Here is a 16,751-nt window from a genome sequence, read left to right as displayed (position 1 = left end):
GATAGAACCACACACCAATATGAACGAAACCGATTCTCTGCTCGAGCGATACTTTCGCCTTCACGGAGCACGTAGCATAGCCGAGTGCCCATGAGCGTTGACTCACGATGAGGATGATGCATCATAACTGGGCCGTGAGTCGTGACGTGCTGCTTGCACTTCTGTATACGACGGTGCGAGCAGGAACCGCACCCGATTCCCGCGTAAATCTCCTATGATATTGTATCTCTAGATTCTAGCGGTGAGAAGCAGCTCGGTCTGTGCTAACATTTGAGCGTCAGAAGACGCTTGCTAAGCTCCGAGAACTTGTGAACTAGGTTGGAATTCGTCGACTTGAGGTGTTCAAGTGGACTTCTCGGGCAAGAGGCCAGGGACCATTTCTGGACATGGCCCTGCTCAACAAGTCCGATAATCGATTGCGTCTGGTAGACTGACAAGGTGCATGATACATGCCGCGTTCACAGGCAATGCGCGAGTACAACGAAAAGCAGCAGTACTAGCTTCGCGCATTAATGTGGAATATGTAAATCTTGTGGGAATGCCCTCGGAAGGGACTTTGATATTTTTGCGGCTGATGACTGTAAGTAGAGCGAGATGAGCACAACAAAGACTAAGGTGAAATGGAGTGACAGACCTTCAAGCTTCAGGCCCAGGCTTGATGACGGGATGATGTACAGCCTGGGTATAGGCAAGTGTAAGGCTGACTATGAGTTCGAAGGGGAAAGCGAACGAGACGAGATAGAAGAGAGACGCGTTAGTAGGTAACACGAAGATAGATAGGACTAGGACGGGAGACGGGGACTTTCTGAGAGGGCTTCGGTCGTTCTTTGAGCAGGTATCTGAATATAGGATTTGCTGCTAAATGAGTGTACATGAGCTGTATATAAGTGCGAAACGGCAAGGGTCCTCGGGTATATCTTGACCGAACGATTATGAGAAAACGGAGGCAGAAGGGAGTGGTGCTGAGCCTGGCAGGGTAGTGTAGAAGGCACGAATGGAGAGTACGAAAAGATTATGAATGAGTGGCGGTCTGAATGTTATAATTGACGAGAGTTGTGTAGTAGTGACAGTTTTGGAGACGGCGAATTGAAAACAAATGAGAATAACGAGATAAGGAGAGTTGAAGGTTGTTGTCAATGAAGGGTATGTTGTAATGATGAGACTAAGGCCGTGCTGGATGTCGACGACAGTGAGATAATGAGCGTAAGGAACAAAGGGATGTATCCGCGTGACTCGGATACGGAAGGTAACGCCTTCCGTATCAGTGAGTCACGTGGATGGGTTCGAGCGCTTGGCTCGAGCGTTTTTGTTTTGAAGTCCTGGTCGGGGTGTAGAGAATATCATATCCTTACACAAGGCAGTTGGCAGATTTTGTAGCAATATCCGGAAGTATTCAAGCACACCCGAAACTCAGCAGGTGCAGGGAACGACATAGTTAGGGCGTCAAAATAAGGTTGGCGGTAAGCCTCAGAAGTTCACACGCCCTGGATCTACAACACAAGCTTGGACCTGGCGCTTACGACCAGTTTGCAACCCGATCTTTCTTCGACCTCACTTTGTGTTTCTTCCAGCCTTGCGAGAATCGACCCGCGCCTTGGACCAACATGTTAACACTCAAATGAGCCACTGACCGGACGGAGTCTCATATTTACCTGACAGAAATTTGGGTTGGATGCAGACAAGATGCAGGAGCTGAGCAGTTTCCTGCAACTGCATACCAGTCATCTTCCTGTTACCTACTCGTCATTCCCACCAACCAGTCATTGGAGATGTTCAAAGAAGGATGGGCCCACAAGTTGTCGTACCAGGTATGTCTGTGCCCGATATTATACTCCTTAATGAAGAGTCATCTCTCGTATTGCCTTGTGTTTTGCTCGTCACAGGCGCTCATCTACGTCCTCATTTCCATTTGTTCTTCAAATTTCGCATGTTCTTCTACGCCTCACGCGTCGCATATCCTTGCACCCATCACTCTCATGGTAATCTTGTTGTTACCACGCATGTTGTACTGTACGCAATGAACCACGTTCCTTCCCATTGACCCAGTTCTCTCAACACTTAAACCCGTGTGTGCTGTGCAACCGAAGCCAAACGCCCCCGCTGCTGCAATCTTCTGTTTCTTGAAACTACTTTGGGAGGCATCTTGAACACTTCTCTCCATTAGTTCGTTCCGCCACATCTCTGACCACATCATTCGCTACCCTATGATGGTTCCATGCTCTCAAAAACCTGCTATCGAGTTACCTTTCTAACACAACGTTCGCTCAAACTACCCCACATTTGAATACAACGCTACATAGACATACAACAGACCATGAATTAATTGTACACTCGATATCGTACTCGACGAAGTGTCTTTGGCCTCTCCGCAAATCAATTTACTAGAACAAGATCATCGTAATCAAGAGCTACTATGATCAAATTGAGTATCTGCGAGGAACAGAAAAGCTAGGAGGCTCACTCCTCGTAGCAATGCTGCCAGCGTGACCCATGTGCCATGTGGCTCAAATCAAGCTCAATATGCCCTCTGGGAATGATTAACGCGGTCTGGGGATTATAGGAAAATGCCTTTCGTGATGCGGGAGGTACCCAGAATAAGAGCCGACGATTGGGTCCCATCATCCATCCATCGTCTCCAAGGAACATGGACGTCAACCTACAGTCGTCATGGGGAGTGCCAGCGAGTAGCTCAGCAGTGTCGCGCAGTAGACGAGTCGAGATTGATGAGAAGGAAATGAAGTCATCCTTCGTAGTGTCGGGTGTAAGGATGGCCGATGTTGGATGTGAGATGCAACTGCCATGTAGAGAGGACGCTGAACAGTCTTCTTCGATATGGTCCTGCAATGACCTCCCAATCGCTACATACCAGAACCGGATAGTCTCATCCCATGAACAAGAAATGACGCGAGTCCCATCCCGCGAGAAAGAGACTGAGTTGACCCAATAAGTGTGCCCCTGCAAGGGCTCACCAATTGGCTGCCCGGTCGCTGCATCCCACAGTCGGACGGTCTTATCGTCCGAACCGGAAACGATGCGAGTCCCATCCGGGGAGAACGAGACTGATCCGACCCAATCAGTGTGTCCCTCCAAAGGCTGACCAACTGGCTCCCCCGTTCCTACATCCCACAGCCGGACAGTCTTATCCCGAGAACCAGAAACGATGCGAGTTCCATCCGGAGAGAATGAGATTGAGTAAACCGAACCAGCGTGCCCGAGTAAGGGCTCACCAACTGGCTGCCCCGTCCCCGAATCCCACAGCCGGACAGTCTTATCGTCTGAAGCGGATGCGATGCGAGTGCCATCAGGAGAGAACGAGACTGATCTGACCGAAGAAGTGTGCCCTTCCAAGGGCTCACCGACTGGCTGCCCCGTTCCTGCATCCCACAGCCGGACAGTCTCATCGTTCGAACCGGAAACGATGCGAGTCCCATCCGGCGAGAACGAGACTGAGTTAACTTCACCAGTGTGCCCGCGCGAAGGCTCACCCACTAACTGCCCCGTCCCTGAATCCCACAACCGGACAGTTTTATCCGCAGAACAAGTTACGATGCGAGTCCCATCCGGAGAGAATGAGATTGAGTAAACCGCTTCAGTGTGCCCCAGTAAGGGTTCACCAATTGGCTGCCCTGTCGCTGCATCCAACAGCCGGACAGTGCCATCCTCCGAAGCAACCGCGAGGCGGGTCTCATCCGGCGATAGCGAGACTGAGAAAATTGAATTAGTGTACCCTTGCAGGGGCTCACTAATTGGCTGCCCTGTAGCTGCGTTCCACAGACGGACAGTGTTATCCCTAGAACCAGTCGCGATGCGAGTCCCATCGGGAGAGAACGAGACCGAGTGGACATAATCAGTGTGTCCCAGCAAGGGCTCACCGACTGGCTTCCCTGTAGCTGCATCCCACAGTCGGACAGTCTGATCGTCCGAACCGGTCACGATGCGACTTCCGTCCGGCGAGAACGAAACTGACCTAACCCAATCAGTGTGCCCCTCCAAGAGCTCACAGACAGGCTTCCCCATCGCTGCATCCCACAACCGGACAGTCTTATCAGCCGAACCAGATGCGATGCGAGTCCCATCCGGAGAGAATGAAACTGATCTGACCGAAGAAGTGTGCCCTTTCAAGGGCTCACTGGCTGGCTGTCCCGTTGCTACTTCCCACAGCCGGACGGTCTTATCACGTGAACCAGAAACGATACGAGTCTCATCCGGCGAGAACGACACTGATTCAACCTCCTCAGTGTGCCCCCGTAAGGGTTCACCAATTGGCTGCTGCGTTGCTGCATTCCACAGCCGGACTGTCCTATCGTTCGAAGCTGTTACGATGCGAGTTCCGTTCGGCGAGAACGAGACTGAGTTAACCGACTCAGTATGCCCCAGTAAGGGTTCACCAATGGGCTGCCACGTTGCTACATCCCACAACCGGACTGTGTTATCGGCCGAGCCAGACACGATGCGGGTCCCATCCAGCGAGAATGAGACCGAGAGAACTGGTTGAGTGTGCCCCAGCAAGGGCTTGCCTACTGGCTGCCCCGTTGCTGCATCCCACAGCCGCATAGTGCAATCATACGATCCAGTCGCAATGCGTGTCCCATCCGGCGAGAACGAGACTGAGGAAACATAGCTAGTGTGCCCGCTGATCACAGTCTGAACAGCCGTCCAGTTGATATCACGTCCAGATGCCACACGAAGAGATTTAGGAAACCGTGCGGAAAACGTTCTGGATAGTACAGAGTTTACGGGCGAGAACGGCAGTGCTGATACATAGAGATGAGGTGTGCTGTGCAAGATGAGGCCGCCGAAGACTTGGATAAATCTCTGCACGTCCATTGCAGCGGATGAGGCATCTTCGAACCCGGTCTGACCCTGCTATTGCGATTGCGCGTTAGTGAGCATGCGGTTGACACATCATAACCACGCGCTCACCTTTAACCACTTGGCAATAAGCGGAAGCACGGGGACGGCACCGCCGAGCGAGTTCATAAGGCCGAGTACCTCGAGCCAGAACAACAGTCGCTCATGCTCGAAGAACGATTTGATTTCTTTGGCGAGTTCTGAATCAAAGTGGGTTGGCTGTACGTGGACAGGCCAAAATCGGCAGGCATAGGATAGGTGTGGGGGGATGCATTTTTCAACTCGTTCTCGCAGCCCAGGATCTTTGGAGTTGGGCAGATATGATGATTTTAGATCGCAGATATTGAAGGAAAGTCCATGCTCCATCACTCGAAGTGATGCGAAAGCAAGGTCATGTTGTACTTTCGACACGTCGATGAAAAAGTCTCCACTGTGTGATTGGTCCGTCAGGAAATCGCGGAAGGATGCGTGAAGGGGCCGGATGGGGGTAGATGAGTTGGTGGTACCGCTGAGGAGGGATCCCATATGTTCGACCATGACTTGCACTTCGTAATGCTCGCTTTTGTCTGGAAAATGGCTCCGCATTGTGTTCAGGGACTCCAAAGGGAGTGGTTCAGATGCGCCAAGGATTTGTCCCATCACGGAACGAAATCTCGTGAGCTGTTTGTGCTGAGACGTGGAATGTGTGGATTTGTCCATTCGCATGATCTCTGTCAAAATGAACTGATACATATCATACAACAAGTTTTCCCGCTCAGCAGGGATCACGGGACACCACAGCATCGAAGGACTCGATTGGAGATAAGCCAGGAGGGGGTGCTTCGATGGATTCGCAAGCAAGACGTGCCCACTCGAAAAGACCATCAGCTCTCTTGGCGAGGGCTGTAAACTCCTTGCTCCCAAATTGCGAAAACCCTTCCAGCTTCCTCGACACGTAAGCGTAGATATCGCGTTCCGCGACTTCTGGTGGAATGTCGTCCATAGAAATCCTTCGAATGTGTTGAGCGCCCGCAAACGCATTCTGAATGTCGCGAAGCGGGCGAGAGGTAACGATAAATCGGAAGTTCTTTGGGAGCTCCATGATTTGGGGAACATTAGCGTTCTGAAGTTTACCAGAAAGAATACGAAGAAGGTCGGTTCGTGTCTTGGCCGCGCCACTCTCGTCCAGTGCGTCGATCACGATCACGACAGGGCCCACGGTTGACTCTGAGAGCTTCTGTAGTGGTTCCATCAGAAGCTTCTGCCATTGCTGAATGACGTCAGCTGTAGTCTTGAGAGCGCTGGCTTGCTGAACTGTATCTGCCAACGCTCGCCTCACCCCCGAATCACGGTCAGCCAGGTCACGTGCGATGGTAGAAAATATCTTCTCATGGCGACGGTCGGCTTCTCGATCTCGGTCGAAGCAATAACATGAACCAAGCCCTCCTGCATCGCTGAACCACTTAGCAATCGTGTGGGCGATGGCTGATTTGCCTTTGCCTGCAGGACCAGATAGCCACAGCACGCGTGGAACGTCGCCTCCAGTGCTGTTGACCCAATCTGTGATCTGGGAGAATATTTCCGTGCGCGTCCCTAGCAGGCATTGTTTCCTGGTATCTAGCCCTGCGTTCGCTGCATAAGTTATACCACTGAGGTCCAGTAGTTCGCCTGAGGATGAATGAATAGTTGTTGCGTCAGAAGGAGGTACAATCCTTACCTGTATGGTGGGTATAAATAGCTACGTCCCGAGCAACTTGGTCCCGGAAGTTTTGCATGAGCGCATCCAACACATCGCTGTACCGTTGAATTTCATGATTTGTTTCAGCGAGAATGTCTTTCCCGAGTCTCTTCCCTGTTAAGATAGCAGAAGACTGAGTATGTGGAACGTGTAACAGCTTGAAGACTCACAGAAGCTCTTGGTCTCTGAATAATCTCTGATGAAACGGGCGCATTCAAGGGTCTGCTGAGAGATCTGTCCAAGGATACCGCGCATCGATGAAATCTGGCCAAGCGTCTCGTCCTGTATCATGAAGCCATAAACTTGATCCAACTTGTCGACAAGACGAAGTACTGCTTGGTCACGATCTGATTGGGCGATGACCATCTACACCGATGGCTGCTCAGCAGCGGTTGTAAGCGAAGGAGGGACGAAACGCACTTTTGATGCACAAGATAGCACGCCCAGTGCAATCTTTGCATATGGATGTACCTGCGGAACGGGATTAGTTCGGTTCCAACCGCTGGAGGATGGGCCCATACATCCGCGAGCTTTCCAATAACACTGTCGAATATCCTGAGGGGTTGAAGATATGTGTCCTGGAAATTATATGCATCCTCGAGATCCGCTGATGCATTTTGGGCTGCGGATGCTCCAGATCCCACAGCTCCCGAAAGTAGATTCATGTCTTTGACAACCTCTTTGGCGTTCTGAAGTGCCAATTGGGGATCGGCACCTTGTTCGGCACCAGAGGGAGTATCCTGAACCTGCGCGACCACTAGAGTTTATAGAGAGAGCATAAACTAAAAGGTGAGTTACCTTGATATCCGAAATCGGTGAGGCACCTTCACAATCAACGTTGAGAAAAACAGGGTCACGGCCGCGAGAATCCTTCGAGTGCTTTTGTACGATCACATGAGCCTTGTTCCAGGAAACTCAGGATCCTTGTCGACTCACAGAAATCTTTTTAGTTGCATTCTTAACCTTTCCTAGAAACCGACGAATTTTGCCACGGCGTCTGCCCTGGATGAAGGATGCATCAGAGTTGATGTTTCAAGTGGAATGACTCGAAGTGGTCCTGATCAGAAACATACCGAACTTCCACCAGCGGAAGGTTCACTGGATGCGTGGTTTTCAGGAGGAGGATCTTGCCTTGAGTTCCTTGATTGATTGTGTTCACTCATCGTTTGAAATAGTTAATGTGAACACGAAGCATCAGTCTGAGCGAAGTAGGGTGGGACAAGTAGTTAGAGGAAGGGTGGGTCCCAGCTTCGGCGTTTAGATAACAGGTCATACCATTGGCTGGAAACCCCAAATATTTGCTGCTGTATTGACTGGGCGCCTCTTTGGCAGAACACCGGGAAATGCAAGGAAGTCGAAAGAACGACTATCTTTGATATTCCTACTAGTATACCCGCCTGCACCTCGAAATTATGAAAAACGCCATCATGCTAATCACAGACATACCAGTGAGTGATAAATGCACGCAAGACTTGTGGCCAGTCACCTTTGAGTGGCATCGAGAAAACTATGATCATATTTGCTGCAACTAACGGTTTGGTCACTACTACTGTCGCTTGAGCTTAGCTTGAAGTTCGACTCGGAACTGCGTGCGCAAAATCATCAGATGCAGTTTACTTGTCAACCGATCATTCGAGATGTTCCAAGGAGGACGGGCCCATTGCCACACTAGGTTCATCTGGTATGTCTGGACTCTGGGCCCAGATTAATGAAGGTTCGTCTTTCGTATTGCCAAATTTTGCTTTGCTCATCCCAGCCTCCAGGTGGCAGGCACTCGTCCATTTTCCCATTTCCATTTTTTCTTCAAATTTCACATGTTCTTCCGCGCCTCATGCGTCGCATATCCTTGCACGCATCACTCTCATGGTACTCTTGTTACCATATATACGTGTTGTACTGTACACAATGAACTACGCTCTTTCCCATTGACCCAGCTCTCTCAACACTTAAACCTGTGTGTGCAATCGAAGTCAAACGACCCCGCAATATCCAAACACGCCCCCGCTGTTGCTGCAATCTTCTGTTTCTTCAGTCCACTTTGGGAGGTGCATTGAACACACTCTTCTCCATTCGTTTCGCTCAACGGCATCTTGGATAACTTTATTCATTGGACTATGATCTTTCCATGCTCTCGGAAACCTGCTACACAGTCACCTTCCTGATATGATGTTCAAACTACCCCAAATTCGAATGCAATGCTACGTATATACATACAACAGACCATGATTAATTGTACACTTGAAATCGTACTCGACGAAGTGTCTCTGGCATCTCCGCAATTCAATCTACTCTAACAAGATCATGGTGATTGAGGGCTAGAGGTATCAAATTAATCAACTGAGGAACGGAAAAGGCTGAAGACTCACTCCTCGTAGGAGTGTTGCCAGCGTGTCCCATGGGCCATGCGACTCAAATCCAGCTCTGGACCTCCGCTAGGTAACACTAATGCAGTTCAAGGATTATAGCTAAATTCCTCTCGTGAAGCTGGGTGGTACCCAGAATAAGAGCCGACGATTGGGTCCCATCATCCATCCATCATCTCCAAGGAAAGTGAACGTCGACCTGCGGTCATCATGGGGAGTGCCCTGCGAGTAGCTCAGCAGTATCGCGAAGTGCATGAGTCGAGTTTGATGAGAATGAAATGAAGTCATTGTTCACAGTGTAGGGTGTGGGGACGGTCGCTGTTGGATGTGGGATGCAACTGCTATGTGGAGAGTATGCTGAACAGTCTTCTTCGGCGTGGTCCTGCAATGACTTCCCAATTGCTGCATACCAGATGCGGACAGTCTTATCATTTGATACAGATGCGATGCGAGTGCCATCCGGAGAGAACGAGACTGATCTGACCGAAGAAGTGTGCCCTTTCAAGGGCTCACCGACTGGCTGCCCCGTTCCTGCATCCCACAGCCGGACAGTCTTATCGTCCGAACCAGAAACGATGCGAGTGCCATCCAGCGAGAATGAGACTGAATTGACCTCATCAGCGTGTCCCTCCAAGGGCTCACCAACTGGCTGGCCCGTTGCTACATCCCACAGCCGGAGAGTCTCATCTCTTGAACTAGATGCGATGCGAGTCCCATCTGGAGAGAACGAGACTGATGTGACCGAATAAGTGTGCCCTTCAAAGGGCTCACCAACTGGCTGCCCTGTCCCTGAATCCCACAGCCGGACAGTCTCATCAGCCGAACCAGATGCGATGCGAGTCCCATCGGGAGAGAACGAGACTGATCCGACCCAATCAGTGTGCCCTTCCAAGGGCTCACCAACTGGCTGCCCCGTTCCTGCATCCCACAGCCGGACAGTCTTATCGTTCGAGCCAGAAATGATGCGAGTGCCATCCGGCGAGAACGAGACTGACTGAACCGCATCAGTGTGCCCCCGTAAGGGCTCACCAATTGGCTGCCGCATTGCTGCATTCCACAGCCGGATTGTCTTATCCGCAGAACAAGTTGCGATGCGAGTCCCATCCGGAGAGAATGAGATTGAGTAAACCGAATCAGTGTGCCCCAGCAAGGGCTCACCAACTGGCTGCCCTGTCACTGCATCCAACAGCCGGACAGTACCATCCGCCGAACCAGTCGCGATGCGGGTCTCATCCGGTGATAGCGAGAATGAGATGATTGAATTAGTGTGCCCTTGCAAGGGCTCACCAGCTGGCTGCCCTGTAGCTGTGTTCCACAGTCGGACAGTGTTATCTCCAGAACCAGTCGCGATGCGAGTCCCATCCGGAGAGAACGAGACCGAGTAGACCCACCCAGTGTGCCCCAGCAAGGGCTCACCGACTGGCTTCCCTGTAGCTGTATCCCACAGTCGGACAGTCTTATCGTCCGAACCTGTCAAGATGCGACTTCCGTCCGGCGAGAACGAAACTGACCTAACCCAATCAGTGTGCCCCTCCAAGGGCTCACAGACAGGTTTCCCCATCGCTGCATCCCACAACCGGACAGTCTCATCAGCCGAACCAGATGCGATGCGAGTCCCATCCGGAGAGAACGAGACTGATGTGACGTAAGAAGTGTGCTCTTCCAAGGGCTCACCGGCTGGCTTTCCCGTTGCTACTTCCCACAGCCGGACAGTCTTATCGTCTGAACCAGAAACGATGCGAGTCTCATCCGGTGAGAACGAGACTGAGGTAACTGAAGAAGTGTGCCCCCGTAAGGGTTCACCAATTGGTTGCTGCGTTGCTGCGTTCCACAGCCGGACTGTCTGATCGCGCGAACCTGTCACGATGCGAGTTCCGTTCGGCGAGAACGAGACTGAGTTAATGAACTCAGTATGCCCCAGTAAGGGTTCACCAACAGGCTGCCACGTTGCTACATCCCACAGCCGGACAGTCTTATCGACCGAGCCAGACACGATGCGTGTCCCATCCGGCGAGAATGAAACTGAGTAAACTGCTTCAGTGTGCCCCAGCAAGGGCTTGCCCACTGGCTGCCCCGTTGCCGCATCCCACAGCCGCACAGTGCAATCATCCGATCCAGTCGCAATGCGAGTCCCATCCGGCGAGAACGACAATGAGTGAACGTCATCAGTGTGCCCGGTGATCACAGTCTGAACAGCCGTCCAGTTGATATCACGTCCAGATGCCACACGAAGAGTGTTCGGAAACCGTGCAGAAAACGTGCTGGATAGTGCAGAGTTGACGGGCGAGAACGGCAGAGCTGATACATAGAGATGAGGTGTGCTGTGCAAGATGAGGACGCCGAAGAGTTGGATAAATCTCTGCACGTCCATTGCAGCGGATGAGGCATCTTCGAATCCGGTGTGACCCTACAATTACGATTGCGCGTTAGTGAGCATGTGATCGACACTTCATAACCATGTGCTCACCTTTAACCACTTGGAAATAATCGGAAGGGCAGGGACTGCACCGCTGAGCGCATTCGTAAGGCCGAGGACCTCGAGCCAGAAGAACAGTCGTTCATGCTCGAAGAATGATTTTATTTCTTTGGCGAGTTCTGAATCGAAGTGGGTTGGTTGTACGTGGACAGGCCAAAATCGGCAGGCATAGGATAGGTGTGGGGGAAATCCATTTTTCAACTCGTTCTCGCAGACCGGGATCTTCAGAGTTGGGGAGATACGATGATTTTAGATCGCAGATATTGAAGGAAAGTCCATGCTCCATCACTCGAAGTGATGCGAAAGCAAGGTCGTGTTGTACTTTCGACACGTCGATGAAAAAGTCCTTACTGTGTGATTGGTCCGTAAGGAAATCGCGGAAGGATGCATGAAGGGGACGGATGGGGGTAGATGAGTTTGTGGTGCCGCCGAGGAGAGATCCCATATGTTCGACTATGACTTGCACTTCGTAATGCTCGCTTTCATCTGGAAAATGGCGCCGCATGGCGTTCAGGGAGGCCAAAGGGAGGGGTTCAGATGCGCCGAGGATTTGTCCCATCACGGAACGAAATCTCGTTAGCTGTTTCTGCTGAGACATGGAATTCGTAGTTTTGTCTATTCGCATGATCTCTGTTAAACTGAACTGATACATATCATACAACAAGTGTTCCCGCTCAGCGGGATTGCGGGACACCACAGCATCGAAGGACTCGATTGGAGATAAGCCAGGAGAGCGTGCTTTGATGGATTTACAAGCAAGACGTGCCCACTCGAAAAGGCCATCGGCTTTCTTAGCGAGCGCTGCGCACTCTCTATCCCCCAAATCCGAAAGCCCTTCCAGCTCGTTCGATATGTAAGCGTGGATGTCACGCTCTACGGTGGCTGGTGGGGTGTCGTCTATGGATATCCTTTCAACATGCTGAACATCTGCAAGCTCTGCTTCTATGTCGTGGAGCGGGCGAGAAGTAACGATGGTCCGGAAGTTTTTCGGGAGTTTCGTGATCTGGGTGATAGTTGGGTCTCGAATTTTACCGGCAAGAATGCGTAGAAGGTTGCTGCGTGTTTCCAGTGCTTTGCCACTTTCGTCCAGTGCGTCGATAACGATCACGACAGGCCCCACAGGGGACTCGGAAAGCTTCCCTAGAGGTTCCATAAGAAGCTTCTGCCACTGCTGTACGACATCCGCTGTAGTCTTGAGCGCATTTGCGTTCTGGACTGCATCCGCTAACGCTCGTCTCATCTCCGGATGACGGTCGGCCAGGTCGCGCGCGATAGTGGAGAAAACCATTTTATGGCGATGGTCCGTGTTTCGGTCGAAGCAGTAACAAGAACCGAGCCCGCCCACCCCGATGAACGAGCTAGCGATTGTGTGAGCAATGGCTGATTTACCCGTCCCGGCAGGACCAGATAGCCATAGCACGCGTGGAGCATCATCGTTCTTGTCGTTGATCCATCCCATGATCTTGGAGAGAATGTCCGTGCGCGTCCCTGGCAGGCATCGCTTCCTAGTGTCCAGTCCTGCGCCCTCTGCATAAGCCATACCGCCGAGGTCGAGTATTTCGCCTGAAGAAGTATGAATAGATGTCGAGTCAGGAATACGTCCGAATTCTTACTTGTACGTTGGATGTAGACGGCTACGTCGCGAGTAACTTGGTCCCGGAAGTTTTGCATGAGCGCATCCAACACATTGTTATAACCGTTTTATCGTGTCGTCTGTTTCCGAGACGACGTTCTTTCCGAGTCTCTTCCCTATGATAAGATTGAAAAACCGCTAAATGTAACAACTGGTTGGAGACTGACAAAAGTTTTTCTTCTCCGAATAATCCCTGATGAAATGGGCGCATTCAAGGGTCTGCTGAGAGATCTGTCCCAAAATAGTGCTCATCGACGAAATCTTGTGAAGTGTGTCGTCTTGCATCATGAAGTCGTACACTTCACCCAGCTTCTTGAGAAGGCCGAGTATCGCGTCGTCGCGATCCGCTTGAGCGAGAATTATCTGCAAGCAAAACAACTAAGCAGTAGATTTAAATAAGAGCGAAATAAAACGTACTGTAGATGCACAAGACAACACACCCAATGCCATCTTTGCATACGGATGTACCTGTGGAACGGTATTAGTTCAGTTCTGGTGAGGGAGACAGGTCGTACTTCTGTGAGTTTCCCGATCACAGTGTCGAATATCCTGAGGGGTTGAAGATATGTAGCCTCCACATTGGCCGCATCATCGAGAGCTGCTGGTGCATTTTTGCCTGCGGACGCTACTGATCTCGCGGGTCCAAAAAGTGGATTCATCTTATGTGCACCATCACGGGCATGCTGAAGTGCGGTGTCCACCGATTGAGGATTGGCACCTTGTGTCACGGAATTATTCAGGTTCGAGCGCTTGTGTACGATCTCAGCCTGAGCTCAATAAAACTCAGTATATCGACTTACAGAAATCTTCTTCTTTACACCATCCTTGACCTTCCTGAGAAAGCGACAAACTTTGTTTGACGGTTGGACCTAAAGAGATGGGGCATCAGGGTCAGCGTTTGAGGGACCGATATATAAGCAACGTACCGAGCGTCCGCGAGTAACTGGTGTGGTATCTGGAGGAACTGGGCTCAAGGCCCTCGATTGATTGCTGTTGTTCCGAGTCATGGCGGATAGTCAATGATCAGTTCGAGTAAAGTAAGCAACAAGAAGCGTGGGTGGCATGGTCGTTTAAATACAATTACAGGCCATACCCTTGACCGCAAGCCTCGAGGCAATACTTGTTTGCTGCTGTGTTGACCTCGAGGCTCAAGCACTGGGATTGGGCAGGCGTTATAGAGGCTTATGGAACCTTATGGAACTCCAGGAGATGGCAGGAAGTCGAAGGAACGGCTATCTTTATTCGTCTACAGATTGTGTATGGATACCAGCCACGATTGATACATGCACGCATTAAGACTCGAGTCAGTGGCAAGTACAAGCAGAATCTAAAACTCAACTAGATCTCCAATTGCAAGTGATTAACTACTCCCCTGCAGATCAAATATTGTTGGATTCGTGCCAGACGCAAATAATGTCATACGTACCCCAGAAATCAGGAAGAAGGAAGGTTGTTGGCGTCATTGAATCATCTTCATAATTAGTATATACTCTAGTACCAGCCGCGGCCCCTCGGCATGCCGTTTTCAATATCACGGTCCACGAGGTGCCATATCCTCACTGGATTAATATTTGATGCAGTCAAGGTGTAAAGCGCGTTATAAAGGCTGAGCAGCGATCTGACGGTGGGATATCGATGCATTCGAGCTCAAATTTAGCGAACTCTCTGGTCGTTGACATCACGTGACATTGATTGTGTCTGTTCGATCATGTCTCTCTTCGAGTTTTTCGGCTAATCACTTTGGACAATTCTCTACGTCAGTGGCTTTTGCCTACACCGTCGCTTGCTGAAATCCTATCCCACACATCCAAAAGTAGTAACGTGCGGTAAAGCTGTTCGAAATGTCGTTAATATGATTTTCTCACCATGTATTGTCGACCAATTTAATATTTAACTATTTGATCTATCACACGAGGTGTGTGACACGCCTGTATTTAAAAGTTCCAGGGTATCATAGAAATACTGTAGGTACATTAGAAACCGGAGCTATTATGAGTATCACATTGATTTATCTTGAATATATTGCATGCCACACCTCGCATGGATATGTTGTCCCATCTTGTATAGATATCGAGCTCGGTAGGTTGTATGTACCTCTGGTCGAGACCAGCCAGACATAGACTCATATACATCAGTAAATTCACACATTCCTTACCTTCCTTTTTCGTCACTTGTCGCGAAAATATCTGACATGACGCTAATTAGTTGTACTTAGTCACTTGTTATTATTTTTTCACAAGCACTTACAAGTGGCGTCAAGCAATTAAGTAGCGAAAGTGAGAAAAGTGCAAGTGCGTTGTATACAATTGAATTAAGTAGTTAAAATAAATAATAATACTACTAAGCTGCTCGCTGTGCTCGACAGCTAGCAGCGTGAGAAAACGTCTGCGGCTGAACAATTCGTTTGTCTTCAGCCCAATATCATTCACTAGCAAACACAACTCACTTTGATCAACAAACAATGAACCTAGCAGCAATGGTAAGTCTTCCAAGGCTGTGTCTCATGTGCGGATGGATTTGATCGCTGACAGCGATCGTTCGTAGCACTTAGTCCAGTCCGCACATCAAGATCAGCGACGCGTTGTAGTAGAGACGCGTCTCTACTACACGCGAGGAAGGCGCAACCAAGCGAGGGGAGCAGAAGTCGAAGGGAGAGGGGTTATGAGGAGTGTGGGGGTTGGTATTTGGAGGGCATTGAAGGTTCTTTGCGGGTGCCTGGATCAAGAGATGCTCGAACGCGTTCACGACATGGCGTAAGCTGCATGCTGGCGGACTGGAGGTGAGTCAATGTATTTTGCTAAACGAACGGCTGACTTACTTTGATATTAGAATCATTGGAACGAGTTCAGGGAGAAGAACGCAGGGAAGACGGCCTAGGCGAGGTATCAACATATGATTTTATGTCGACCGAATTATTGTACAACACATACCATAGCAGCTCCAAAGAACGCCACCCACTTGAGATCAACCAAAGTCCCTGCAGCAAGATGAGGGAAAGCAGCATAGTTCGCGTAAATGAGGTTCGGCGTGCTTGATTCATCATGGTTGTTCTCCGTTCCAAGCACGTCTTTGGAGACAATGTTCTTCCCCAGCGAACCAGCAAAAGTCTACTTGCCCTCATGTGGCTCGCCCTGCAAGATAAAGTTCAGCCAGGACGTCTTGGGAGGATAGTGTGTGCCATGATGGGTGTGTCAGGTAGTGGACCATCAAAGGAGGGTTGACAGCATGCAGGGGAACATGGGGTGTCTGAAGGCTGCCGCGGTGGGCACATACCACTGGGCACGAACTGCGGATATGGAGTAGCGAGGGTTGCTGGGGCTGTTGTGACGAAGATGACGGGGTGGAAGGAGACCATTGGATTTTGACCTTGAGAGCGATTTAGAGTGAGAGACAACTCTGGTGACATTGAGTCAGGAATTGTGCCGGGGATATAAGACATCCAGCGTCTCTGGGAGTCGACATTGTTGGAGTCGAGTGAATCGGTAAAGTCGTCTTGTGGACATGTTTTGATTTGAGGCGGGTGGAGGACAAGGGTTGCGATCGAGCGCTGGCACATACAAATGAGTGAAAAATGAAACAAACAAAAATTGAGAACTCACCAGTCAAACCCGGTCCCTGCAATGAGCTCGGCTCTCTGGATCTTGTTGCTGAGATCGCAGTCATTAGTACGTCTTGGTGTATTCGTCGTAACGCATGACAACGTCGTTTCGT

The 16,751-nt window shown here is 50.4% G+C and overlaps 3 protein-coding genes across 3 annotated transcripts; all 3 read right to left on the bottom strand.

The window, feature by feature from the left end:
* Positions 1-6,988: 6,988 nt before the first annotated feature.
* Positions 6,989-8,364, bottom strand: DFJ58DRAFT_917517 (uncharacterized protein; the record flags this gene model as incomplete). Its single annotated transcript, XM_041395533.1, has 7 exons — positions 6,989-7,039; positions 7,090-7,314; positions 7,367-7,447; positions 7,505-7,570; positions 7,642-7,708; positions 8,015-8,054; positions 8,238-8,364. Coding segments are annotated over 7 exons (657 nt in total), but the record flags the coding sequence as incomplete, so codon positions are not given.
* Positions 8,365-12,892: 4,528 nt separating this feature from the next.
* Positions 12,893-13,871, bottom strand: DFJ58DRAFT_158958 (uncharacterized protein). Its single transcript, XM_041378950.1, has 4 exons — positions 13,556-13,871; positions 13,458-13,508; positions 13,021-13,403; positions 12,893-12,970 (listed from the first exon to the last, which is right to left on the bottom strand). Exons 1-3 carry the CDS (start codon positions 13,697-13,699, stop codon positions 13,179-13,181), a joined length of 420 nt encoding a protein of 139 aa, XP_041237304.1. The 5' UTR covers positions 13,700-13,871; the 3' UTR covers positions 12,893-12,970; positions 13,021-13,178.
* A 2,000-nt stretch (positions 13,872-15,871) lies between these two features.
* DFJ58DRAFT_846711 (uncharacterized protein) lies at positions 15,872-16,596 on the bottom strand (the record flags this gene model as incomplete). The annotated part of the gene is made up of 3 exons (XM_041393348.1): positions 15,872-15,913; positions 15,971-16,107; positions 16,314-16,596. The coding sequence occupies 3 exons, from the start codon at positions 16,594-16,596 to the stop codon at positions 15,872-15,874; spliced, it is 462 nt and encodes a 153-aa protein (XP_041237303.1).
* Positions 16,597-16,751: the final 155 nt, after the last annotated feature.

The sequence above is a fragment of the Suillus subalutaceus genome (genome assembly GCF_016647625.1).
Source record: "Suillus subalutaceus strain FC151 chromosome Unknown DFJ58scaffold_184, whole genome shotgun sequence".
NCBI classification, from domain to species: Eukaryota; Fungi; Basidiomycota; class Agaricomycetes; order Boletales; family Suillaceae; genus Suillus; species Suillus subalutaceus.
Note: the sequence above shows the minus strand (reverse complement) of the source record. Positions and strands in the feature narration are given on the sequence as shown.